This window comes from Oryza brachyantha, chromosome 11 (genome assembly GCF_000231095.2).
Source record: "Oryza brachyantha chromosome 11, ObraRS2, whole genome shotgun sequence".
Classification (NCBI taxonomy): domain Eukaryota; kingdom Viridiplantae; phylum Streptophyta; class Magnoliopsida; order Poales; family Poaceae; genus Oryza; species Oryza brachyantha.
The window spans coordinates 277,445-289,810 of NC_023173.2; the positions used below are offsets into that span (position 1 = coordinate 277,445).

The 12,366-nt window shown below is 39.5% G+C and overlaps 2 protein-coding genes and 1 non-coding gene across 4 annotated transcripts; 1 reads left to right on the plus strand and 2 right to left on the minus strand.

Annotated features, from left to right (window-relative positions):
* Window positions 1-1,394: 1,394 nt before the first annotated feature.
* On the minus strand, window positions 1,395-5,590 carry LOC102715615 (SAM50-like protein SPAC17C9.06). The gene is made up of 5 exons (XM_006662585.3): window positions 4,952-5,590; window positions 3,683-4,165; window positions 2,730-3,239; window positions 1,844-2,641; window positions 1,395-1,720 (listed from the first exon to the last, which is right to left on the minus strand). Exons 1-4 carry the CDS (start codon window positions 5,444-5,446, stop codon window positions 2,561-2,563), a joined length of 1,569 nt encoding a protein of 522 aa, XP_006662648.2. The 5' UTR covers window positions 5,447-5,590; the 3' UTR covers window positions 1,395-1,720; window positions 1,844-2,560.
* A 1,163-nt stretch (window positions 5,591-6,753) lies between these two features.
* LOC102715889 (protein MALE DISCOVERER 2-like) lies at window positions 6,754-10,258 on the minus strand. Of its 2 annotated transcripts, none has more exons than XM_006662587.3 (9): window positions 10,014-10,258; window positions 9,650-9,800; window positions 9,426-9,567; window positions 9,233-9,332; window positions 9,066-9,143; window positions 8,351-8,628; window positions 7,978-8,168; window positions 7,771-7,903; window positions 6,754-7,603 (listed from the first exon to the last, which is right to left on the minus strand). In XM_006662587.3, exons 3-9 carry the CDS (start codon window positions 9,517-9,519, stop codon window positions 6,996-6,998), a joined length of 1,482 nt encoding a protein of 493 aa, XP_006662650.1. In that variant the 5' UTR covers window positions 9,520-9,567; window positions 9,650-9,800; window positions 10,014-10,258; the 3' UTR covers window positions 6,754-6,995. The 2 variants fall into 2 exon arrangements, with proteins under 2 accessions (XP_006662650.1, XP_006662649.1); XM_006662586.3 differs by having other exon boundaries at window positions 9,650-9,808.
* A 1,947-nt stretch (window positions 10,259-12,205) lies between these two features.
* TRNAP-CGG lies at window positions 12,206-12,277 on the plus strand. Its single transcript has one exon. It is a non-coding gene; the product is annotated as a tRNA-Pro (tRNA).
* Window positions 12,278-12,366: the final 89 nt, after the last annotated feature.

The window sequence follows — 12,366 nt, forward strand, 5'->3', positions numbered from 1 at the left end:
TTTAGATTTTCTTTTTATCTATTTATTTTGTAGGAAACAAATCTAAGATTATCGACACAGCAATAGAGAAGTCCAAATGAAAATTTAAGAATTAGCTGGAATTTCACAGGAAGCCTCGTTGAAAGCTTCTCAGAATGTAAACGTCAATTAATTTATGAAATGGGTCATAGTATATACGTGGACGGAGGAAAGGGAAGATTACATCATAGTGGTTGGCAAAAAGTTGAATGCCTTTTTAATCTTTTTGCTTCTATTCATGTTTGTTCCTGGTCCCACTTCTCAGCTGTTATTTGCTAGTTCCATATATACTCTAAATTCATGTATAACAACGTCATCAGTATCTCATCATGTGTAGTTACTAGTTAATTATACTCTAAATGGTTGTATATTTCTGTTGCTGATGTGTTCTACCGTTGCTTTTTTTTCTAATTATGTGCCATTCCAAGCTTGTTAATTAAAATCGTTATATTTGCTTAAACAAAGATTGTATGCCCAAAGGTCTTTAAATACCTATATATACCTGTTTCATATGCCCTTTTGTAGAATCAAAGCTACTAAAATCAATCAAAGCTAAGCTAACTCTAGTGCCAATATTGCAATTTTGCATTAGAATCTTGTATAAGAGGCACAATTGGAATTTTAAGCAGTACCAGAGTACTACGTCAATCCCTGTAAGTTTAGTGCATTTCGTATTAGCATACGGATAACCCTGAGCCTAATGGACAACAAAATTAAAGTGCATGTACTCTCAACTTCTGAAGATCGATGTAAAATATAGAGGTCCATCACTAATTAGTCATAGTCAGTGGACATCTTAACTAAGCTTTTGGTCGAATGAATGTAATTAAACCGGTAGCACTTTATCTTTTAGGTACATTTTGTACACCATTTATTCTACCTTTTGACCAGTTAGCATGTTCTTTGATATAAAAAAAATGAAACTGGCATAATTATTGAATTGTTGGCTGGTTTCTTGCTTGTTCTCTGAAAACTTCATGAAGTATATATACATACAACATATGTATGTTTGATGTGACGGTTTCAAAATTAATATATGAAGATCAGCTGGTGTGATTACAGAATAGATAGATGGAGAGGCCATGGATCAGTACTGTAGCAATGCATATTATTTGCTCTTTTCTCATTATTATTTCTAACAGGTACAATGCAAGTTCTTCCAGCTGCTGGTACGTTTGGTTTCAAAGAAAAGGAGAGCTGCTAGCTAGCTTTTTCGATCTACATTAAACACCTTCCTTTTTCATCATCATTCCATCTCAGAGATTAACTAACCACCATTTGGGAGGTAAGACTAATTAACTTTCTTGACTAGACAACATCGCTAACACTTTTCTGATCAGAGAACATGAATGCTAAGCGGCACGGAAACCAAAAGATAGGAAAACTGTAAAGTATAATTGCCATAATAAATAGCATTTCACTGTATGATACAGCAATAAGAAATCAGCAGCTGGAGTCGTACTACGAAGTAGCTAGGCCTTGTTGACTAACAGAAACAGTACTAGCATGAGCTTATATACAGTGACTGCGCCAACTAATTTCTGAATTTGTACTATGACTGCACCAACTAATTTCCACCTAGCTGATTTTGCTGAGTGCCGCAATCGATCGTCAGCTCAAGATTTAGAGCGATTACAAGCAGGAAGGGGGTGAGGAAATAAACTCTGTTCAGTTGTTCCAATGCTGCATGCACAGGAGAAATCTAGACAAGAAAAAGAAAGGAGCAGAGACATTTGTCAGATGAGTCCGGCAAGTTCACCAACCTGTTGAATAGCCGAATAACTGAATTGGGTGGTTTGTCAAACAAAGTGGCTGGTTGCCTCACCTGCACCTGCAGAAAAACGCTGCTGCTCCTCACCCTTCAGCACCTGACTAGGATTAGACATGTCACCATCCTCCTAGAATTCAGAATGTCTCCAATTGAAGCTCCCCAACTGCCTGATCGACGAGGTCACGACATTATTTACTGAATCAAATTCAGTATAGCCTATGATACTTTTTATGCCTGCACATATATTCTTGTGTCTGAGATAAGCAATTTTGTTGCCACGCTGAGGGCATAGAATTGTTCCAGAATAGATGAAAATGATCAACAAGTTCCTGTTATATATTCGCAGGGTGCACTGTATGATGTATCTTCGAGGAAATTGCAGTGTAAAATCTTGCATTGTTCGGACTCACATTAGACCAGTTGTTACTTTTACTTTATTTAACAGAATTCCAACAATGCAGAACACCATATGGTCTCTTGAGCAGTCTTTTATATTGACCATACTTGAACAGAACTATCATGTGAATGTCACTTAAAGCATTGCAAACTAATGCTCCTCATGACTTCCATTTCCAATTTGATTTGAGACTTTACAGGTGTCAACATCACGTCATAGTCCAATTCATCACCCACGGTTTATGGGAGCCTCTTTTTCTGGAGAGAGATAATTGTGGAGGAAGAAAAAAAACAGAACTAAGGATCATAACGGGAGTGTAAATACAGCTGAGCAAGAGGGAAAAGTTAAACATCACATCTTGTGGCAGATTGAAATTAGGGTGAAGAAAAGTTAAACTGTATCCCCGCCTTCCCCATGTCATGATCAAACTGTTTTAGGATGTGGCAGTAATTCACCTGAGCAAGAGGGGAAATCATTCATTCAGTAAGAAAAAAAAAATAATTTAATTTCATCAGTTACTTCAGAGGGATGTCAAATACAAACCTCTACGCGAAATAATCTGGTTGGCATAACTACACCAAATCCTGCAGAACTCCTGAATGTTTGAAGGAAATTAGCAAGAGGAAATTTCCTGAGATCAGGCTCAGCTAGTCTGGCAAGATTTCCAGCTGAGACAAATGCATGGCCATGGATTCCCAGCTCCCTGAGCGGCTTCAGAGGTATATCAAATGACAGATCAGCAAAGGCTGTGACCGCTATGTCACCCCCAAGTGTACCTAGCTCAGGAGAAATGGAAGGAAGATTTTCAGAATTCTTGGGATCACTGGTTCGCAAGTCAGTCCCCAGCCCTCTTTTCTTGAAGCCTAATAGTGATGATGGTCCACCCAAGCGGCACATAAGAGACCTAGTGCCACCCAAGTAGAACTGCTCTGGAAGTGGGGATATAGAGCCCATCGATCCCCTTTCCAATGGGTGGATCACCCCTGCAGCCACTCCAGCATTAAGGGCGCCATTCAACACACCCAATGGTAAAGCCACTCGAAGATCAAGTTCCTGATACAATATGCAGGAATGAGTAATGCCAGTGAGAAATGGCCAACATTATTTCAGCTAGTTAGTAGTTTAGGCTTGAAGCAGACCAGCTATTTCATAAAAAAAATTCTAATATCTATCATATTAGATATTACAGAACAGAGAAGGATCAAGTCATGTCATTTAAAGGCAAAGTTGCTGGTTTCTGAAATCTGAAGTAGCAGAGGCTGGAAAGAAAGGGCAATGCTGTAAAAAATTCAGAATTCTTGACCAGAGAATTTAACTAGCTCCGAAAGTTTTTGGTATCCTAACAACATGATTTATATCACGTAAGAAAAATAAACTGCTTTTAGCAGGAAAAAAACTACGGAGCACAGGATGCATCCCATGCAAATTGACCATGTGATTTCCCCTTTCCAGGAAGTGGCAATTATGGATCAGAAAGGTAAAGTTGTCCAATATACCTGTCTAATGTAACGCACATTTTTGCTATCTGGTGCAAGGCCTCCAACTTGAGAAGAAAACAAAAAAGCATATCCACGTGTCGGTCGTATGCTTGAATCTCTCTGGTCAGACTTGTATGTGTACTTAATAGAGGATAGAAGGCTATGCCCTAACTGCCTACTTATGGAATTGGATGACATCAGTGCCCGGCCAGTAATAGTACGCCATGACAGATTGTAAGAGAGGTTATGGTTCATGGTGGAGAGCAAACCAACAGAAACACCCATCATGTGTTCTTTGAGTGATGACTTCAACCAGTCCTCAGAGAGAAGTGACATTCGAGCTACCAGTGGAGTAGGTATTGCTCCGATTCTTGGTATTGCCACTCCAGTACTTAGGTCCAGTGTCTGATCTAAGCCAAGATCACCTGATGCATCCCACGTCTCACAATATCCAAATAGGTTCTTCAACTTCACTGAACCTTGAACTGAGCATGATCTAGCCTGTGATAGATTCAAAAGGAAATATATAGATGACACAAGGAGATTTGAAAAGCAATTGTAATAATGCAGAAAATATTAGCCATCAATGCATCCTATTTTCCCACCAATGTAGGTTATGAAACTGATTCATAGTTATGAACTTTCGTTGCCCAACTGCACAGAATGCACAAATGCAGAGTTAAGTAGTAAAGAATGGAGAAAAATCTTTGCTGGATTTTCGCTCATATTATTCCATGGATGTTGGATAGGTTAACAAAAACATAACTTTGGCAAAGGGGGGACAACTAGGGGAGAAAATACTTAAATATCTGTTGAAGAAATACTGATAGAAAGGAGGAAAAATAAGGAAAATAACTATACAGTAGAAAAAACAGGTAGAGTGCGGAGGGCTAGTTGTTTTCTACCCAAGAAACCGAATCAGTGCAATTGAAGCAACTACAACCACCTAAAAGCAACATTGAAACATTGAATTCTATCAGAACAAATCGCATTCAGTCATAAATTTTCCTGCTGATCTCCATCATCAAAGTCCTGGTACAAGCATAAGAAATCAGCCCCTCTTGTCTGCTGAAATCAAAATCATTTACAGCATTGCCTTGTTTTCCATGACACTCCTCTTGGTTAAAATTAGCTAGGTTAGACTCAAGTTCCTAACTGCAAGCAATATCGTGTAGTCTCATCTTTATTAGTAACTCAAGCTAAGTAAGTAATCATAACATGGATCATAAAAGGATGTTCGATTTTGTAAAAGAAAAAAAGGAGACATTTTTAGTAGGATGCGCATACCCCGCTGTTGGCGAAGATGCCGAGTTCGCCGGCAGCGCGGCCCCGGGCCTCGGCGACGTCAACAAGGACGACAACGGCTGCGCCACCCGGGAGCCCCGGCGGAGCTGCGTCGAGGATGATGGATACAGTGTCGAAGGCGCCGAGGCGACGGATCCGATCGCCGGCCGCGGCTGCAGCGCGCACGAGGTCTCTGACGGTGGCGGCACGCGCCAGGTCGGAGCCCACCGCCGCCTCCACTGCGGCGCGGCGCGTGCGGCTGCAACCCCGGATCTCCACATCGTGCACCCGGATCCGGACCTCATCCGCTGTGAGGCGCCGCAGGACAGACTGGAGGCGAGCCTCGTCGGCGCCGTCGGACGGGGACGGGGAGGTTTCTTGGTCGTCATCGAAGTCGTCGTCGTCGTCGTCATCGTGTTCGTCTTCGAATTCGTCATCGTCGTCGTGGTGGTAGTGTTGCGGGACGGAAGCAGAAGAAGAGGGTGTGGTAGTTGCCATTGGAATGGATCGGAAGGAAGGAAGGAGCAATCCAAGTGGGATGGAAGAGGAACTGCTCCATTCACTCAACCATGTCCCCAACGACGTTTGCAATTAGAGAATTTCAACTTTTTTTTTTAGAAAACAATACAAACGCTTGCCATAATATGGACAAAACTGCGGAGATACAAATGGTTTTTTTATAGGAGAGTCATTCAAATAGGACCGAGGCAATAGATAAGAAATTCAGATCATCTTACATCTAAAAACAATGGTAGAATAACACAGGAAAACATAGCGAGAAAATAACATGGCACGGTAGCAAATGTGCACTACAGAACACTCTAGTGAATCACTGCATACAAAACAATGATAAATTTACTACTTTGTAATACAATAAATCATCATAGAAAAATGATCCATAGTTATTTATCTCGAACCAAATGGTTATGATTCTCAGCATGTCACCGCACTTTTTCTTTCCTGACGTTAGCATGCAATGATAGAGGATCTGATTCCTTGCCTTGATGCATTTGAAGGAAACAAAGTGCCACATTTAATATGCATAATGTGAAATATTTATATTTACGTTACGTCATTGTTTACCTAAAAAACTTCACTGACACGACACTAATATTGGTAAGTTGTATGGACCTTTAGGTGCACATAAGACCTTTATGGTTGTTTGGTTGATACCACAACTTGCCTAAGCTTACCACACCTCAAGTTAGCTAAATTTGACAAGTCAGATGTACGTTTGTTTTGTGCTAGACTTGTGACAAAATTTTATTTTCAATATATAGGAATCACGTGTCAATGACACAATAAAGTGGGCAAACTTGTCTTATTTTAGCTAAAGTGTGGCTCTATTTTATTAGTCAAAACTTAGGCAAGTTAGCTAAAATATTATGATAACCTTAGATAAATTGAGTATGTCAACTAAACATTCCCTGAAATTTACAAAACCACCATAGTTTAGTTAGACTATTACAAAGCTACTACCTCTATCCTATAATAACTTTATTTTTCGATTTTTATGTTCAAAGTTGGACCATTCGTCTTATTTGAAAATTTAGTAAAAAACTAAAAAAAATAGTCACGCATAAATTATTATTCATGTTTTGTCATATAGTAACAATAAAAATATTAATCGTAAAAAATATTTCAAATAAGACCAAGAGTATCCAAAAACTAAAAAAATAAATATATTTCAATATAGAGGTAGTACGTATTTAACATCACTTTTTTTACGAAACTACAAATTTAAATCATTGTATCAAAGCAACTACTCTTATAACTTAAAAAAGATAATTGTGAAACTCTCAAGCTGAATATCTTTAATAGTTTCGCTATATAACCTAGTTTTATGATAATTTGGTTAATGTATACGTAGTTTTATGAATTTTATGATAATTTATTTTCTTTTTTCACCTTTACAAACCTGCACATTCATCTCTGCAGAGAGAAAAAGAAAAGACGAAAACTTGTTGCATGCTATGACTGAATGCCTACCATGATACAAGAAAGAAGACAAAAGAAAACACTGAAATTTCATAGGATTTGAGGAATTTCAAGCGGTTTCGGAGGAGGCCGAGGCGATCTCGAGCTGGGCCCACCACAGGGGATTCTCCCGCGGGGCGGCCTGCTCCGCCGACAACCCGCCCACTCCTCTCACCATCCTCGCCACCTCGCCCATGCTTATCGCTCTCTTCCCCGCCTCCGGCCTCACGCACCGCCGCACCACCTCGCACAGCGCCGCTACGTCTTCCTCCGGCGCCGCGGACGACGACCTCACCAGCGTCCTGTCAGCCATTGCGCTGAGCGGCCTCTTGCCGTCCAGGTAGCTCGACGCCCACAGCACCAGCAGCCGGTCGTCTTCCGAGATCGGCCGCCGCCCGGAGATCACCTCCAGCACCAGTATCCCGAACTTGTACACGATCACGCTTTCTTGACTAATCTCTCGCGATGCTGCTGCTGCATCCTGCTTGCTGCCATCCTTCCAGAATTCGATGTCGGCGATCTTGGCTGCGTAATCCTCGGTGAGGTAGATGGATGAGGAGCTCAGGCTTGTTGGGAGAGGAGGAGGAGGATCTAGCTGGATCATGTGCTCCAAGCAGTAGGCTACTCCCGTGATGATTCGTACCCTTGTTTTCCAGTCCAAATGTTCTGCTTCTCTGACTGCAAAACCAATTTGATACTACATTAGTTGCCAGTCACTAGCTACAATACATTATATATATTGCAGTCTGTTTGTTCTTCAGATTAATCAAGATTATTTTTTTTTTGGCAGAAGATAAGATGAATCAACAGCATTTGGAGGTTCAAGAACTATATAGGAGCCTTACTGTGAAGATGCTCAAAGAGGGAGCCACACGAAGCATACTCAAACACCATCATCCTGGTGAATGGCTCCTCGCATGCGCAGTAACCAAGCAGGTTCATGAAGTTCTTGTGGTTCACTTTGGACAACACCGAGATCTGAAAGATTTCTCCATTGAGAGGGAGTAGCATGGAGCTGTATGCTTTGCTCATTAAGTACAACATATGAGTACCTTGTTCCTGAATTGCTCTTCAGATTGAGCAGACCATAGTTGCGCAGAGTTAACTGAAGTGGAAAGAACAGCTATTTCAACCCCACTTGACAGAGTACCCTTGTACAATGTGCATTCAGGTAAAGTGCCGATCACATTGATGAAACCCTCACATGCTGCCTCCAGCTCTGTCCTCTCTAGAGAAGGCACACCTGCACACAAAAAGGTAAATTACACTGCCTGAAAATCAGTAAAATGCACCAGGCACTGTGGCTTGATGCATGGATTTGGCTTCTGTAGTTTTACAATTGCAGAAAACAAATGTCTATAGAAAATGTTAAGTGCATTTAACCATGAATTAAGGTAAGATGATGGCAGGAACAAACAGACAGACCTGTTACAAATGCCTTCTTTAGCTGTCCACTCAACCCTGTGGACCATGGCATGACAGTGTTGTCCTTCTTTCTACGGGAGAAGAGTAGATATATGGCAGTAGCTACTGCTGCAACGAAAAGGACTCCAGCAATGGGCAATGCGTAGATAAGCCAACGAGGTTGCAGTTTTGGTGCCGGTGATTGAACTGGGAGAGGCAACTGCTTTTGGGAGTGTGTTTGGGTTTTATTAGAAATCAGTTCCCTTGATTGCAGAAGTTGTCTGGCATTGTGAACAGTTCTACACAAAAATTGAATAGATTGTGTTACGAAAAAAAATGGTGCTTGGAAAATCGATTTGCAAATAATTAACACATATGCAAATTAAACTACATATTCTATATTCCCATGTTGCCTTCTCTGTTACTCCTATATTAGTAAAACATTCTATGGGTTTTATCATGAAAAATTAATGTTATATGCACGGTCAATTGATAGCCTACATCTCAGAAAAACAAACCTAGGAGATTTAATTAATGGATATAAGGTATAATGCCATCATCATTGCAGAAATTGTGACTTAAAAACGACTTGTTTAAAATAGAAACAGAAAAAGGGAAATGTTATAAGGAGACAAGTAAGCTGAAAAATAATTCGAGGTGTTAAGTGCTTGGTGAAATAGTCTAGGGAGTAACTTATAACTGTTTTAAACATTTGATAGGCACAAAGAACCCTCACTTTGCTAAGCATTTTCGGCAAGGTCCAAAACCTCCCCTATTGTCAGCTACACTGGAGAACATGTTCTCTTTGAGTAATCTGAAAATATCATCATAGCGCTTCAGATTACATAGCACATCAGAAAGACTAAAGCTCCATCAAAATGATTGGGCTAAAGCATAACTTACAAGGTGAGCACTCTGCCAATCACCTTTCTTTCTCCCCAGATTGACAATGAATCAGCCGGTTTGATTCTCTCTCTCTCTCTGTGTCTCAGAAGAGTTCTCCCTGAAGCACAAACTCAATTCAAATCCACTTGAAGCCACCATTTCTATAAGGTCCCTTTCAATTCAATCTTCAGCAATCAAAAGAACATCTCACCTTCTTCACTGTAGGGAGCAGATGACCCAAATCTCGCAGAAACAACAAAGGAGAACAATACGAAGTAGAGCACTCTAATAGCCCATGCCTCCATTTGCCACAATGTCGATTTTTTTGGCAGAGCTCGAACCTCTTGTTTCTTCTGCAGATTGTTAAGAGTAAGTAAGAACAGCACGGTGATTACAAATGAACACTGTAAGGAGGGGAAGGATTCAAAATTTTACCTGTCAAGTGTGGTGGTGGGGCTATACGCCAGAAAGCTTAAATCTTCTTTTGGATTGTAAAAGCACAAGTGATTCCATAGCACCTAAAGAAAGGTATCACTGAGTAAAGAAGCATCTTCTCTCTGTCGCTGTTCTGTTTCTCCACTCAAAGCTGTAATGCTTGATATTAAGAACAAAAAGAAATGGATAAGTGAAACAATAGAGCAAAGCAGGAGCTTGCAAAGAGTCCAGCAATTAACTGAGCAAGCAAAGAACCGGGCACTGTCATAAATCTGTTTTGTAAGGACAAAAAATGTACAGGAGAGGCACAGGTAGTTACGTTACAAAGGGAATCGACAAGAAAGAAAAGCCAAAGGATTGGTACCTGTGAAGAGAGGAATCCACACTACAATAACAGGAGTAGTAAGTTGCACTTTGGCATTGTCCTCGATTTTTCTCTTGGCCGGTATGCAGTTGGAAAGAGAGAAGAGAAGGTAGCCTAGAGGAGCACACAAAGTCTTGAGCTTCCAGAGAGGAGGAGAGCCAACAAGGAATATGTCTTTCTCTCTGTACTGCACCCCTGCATGTCAAATACCAGTATGGTGTGCAGATAGATGTGGCAGATTTTGGTTTTGTTTTGTTTTAAAGGCTGTGGTGTGCTCTGTGCTGAAAATAAACCTTTGAGTTGGATACTTAACCTTTTTTCCTAACAAAAAAAAGAGTTGGGTACTTAACCATTTGTTCTACTTTGTTAATGGTTTACTTGCATGCGTTTATGTGGGAATAGGTTTAATTATCCGGCAGTTCGTACCTTATCTACTCGCTTGGCAACTTGGCAGTGTTCTCCTATCTTGGCCATACATATGTCATAGACTCATACTAATTCCCATCTTTTTTTTCTGCTTAGACTTATAATCTAAAATTTAAATTTTAAATTTTAAATTTAATTTAGTTTTTTTCATCGAAGCTTATTTTTCAAGCCTTGACTTTTAGATTGCTAGAAATACTTATATAAATTTTTTATAAATTATTTTTTATTTGCAAATATGATGTTTGGTTGGGTGTTTCATAAAAAAAAGAAGCGCCGAACGGCATAGTTATAAACGAAAAATAATTTGTGAATTAAAAAAATTTATATACGTATTCCTAGCGATCTAAAAATTAGGACTAAAAAATAAGCTTCGGTGGAAAAAAAATCCTAAAACCAACTCCAAATTTAAGGTTGCAAATCTTGACTTTTAGATTATTAGAAATACTTATAAAATTTTTTTATAAATTATTTTTTCATTTGCACATATGTCGTTTGGCTTTTTTTTATGAAACACCCAAACAATCACCCTAGGCAAACACTTCTGATTGTGTGTTTCATAAAAAAAAAGTCAAACAATATATTTATAAATAAAAAATAATTTGTGAATAAAAAAATTTATATATGTATTCCTAGCGATCTAAAAATCAAGACTGAAAAATAAGCTCCAGTGAAAAAAATCATAAAACCAACTCTAAATTTAAGGTTACAAATTCAAATTTTAACTTATAAACATAAGTATAAGCGAAAAGATGGGGAAGTCCAACTCTTCGAGAATTCACCAATTCAAAGTATTTTTTTTCTTTTCTGAAACATATGTCATCCAACTTCCTACTTTCTTATGTGGAACAATTCTCACGTCAAAAGATTGTGGACGCTTTCACACTTGGAACATTTCTCAACATTTGCACAGGGCTTTCGAGTAGGTCAAGCCTGCCACATATGTTATATTCATTGATACAAAAGAGAGAGAGAAGTAGATAAGAGCTTCACAAATTGCAGACGCTCCACACCTTACAGAGTTTAAACCAAAGCAGAGAATTGACATGGCATCTACCTTCGATGTGACTGAGGCAGATTAACCATCTTATTGTGTTTAGTGATAAAGCTACTTGTTGTGCTTCTATTGGCATGAGTCGATCATCACTGAGAGCAAGTCAACTGACGAAAGCACAAAGAAATCTTCACAACACATCGAGACGGTGACCGCTTGAACGCATACCAAACAGATATATGCTATGCTACCTTCCTTATTGATCAAAATTATCCGTGAGACAGAACTAAAGGATAATGACATGAAAATAAAAAAAAAAAGTAACATACGTAGCAAACATGTTAATTTCTTTAGTTCTCTATTCTCTGTTGGTACTAGCAATTACCTACTCGCTCGTTCGATTACAATTTCCACTTGTGTTTGTAAAGCAAGATTTCATCTTGTACCATCCAATATTTTGGAAAAAAAACATAGAAGACCAAGCTTGGTGTCCATAGGAAAACTAGATTAAGTTGGTATGTGTACCTTTCATGATCCCATGCCCGCAGGGTAGGCTGCTGTGCTGGCTTCAATCATGCAAGGCAGGCCATGATAATCGATACAGCAGTGGAGTATATATATTTCTGCATTTGTTCCGTAATCACTATTTCGCTCAAAACAAAGCCTGAAATTATTTCTGAACTAGCATATGATGGATGGAACTGGACTCCTTTTCTCTGCCATTTAATTTGAGAAGATTGTTAAGAATGGGATGATAAAACTGTAAGTCGTAACAGGGTGTTTGGTCTAGTGGTATGATTCTCGCTTCGGGTGCGAGAGGTCGCGAGTTCGATTCTCGCAACACTCCCACAAAATTTTTTTGATATTTACATCTAGGTCCTTCTCTTGCTGCTGTTCCCTATTTATATACCCCATGGAATACTGGTCATAAATTTT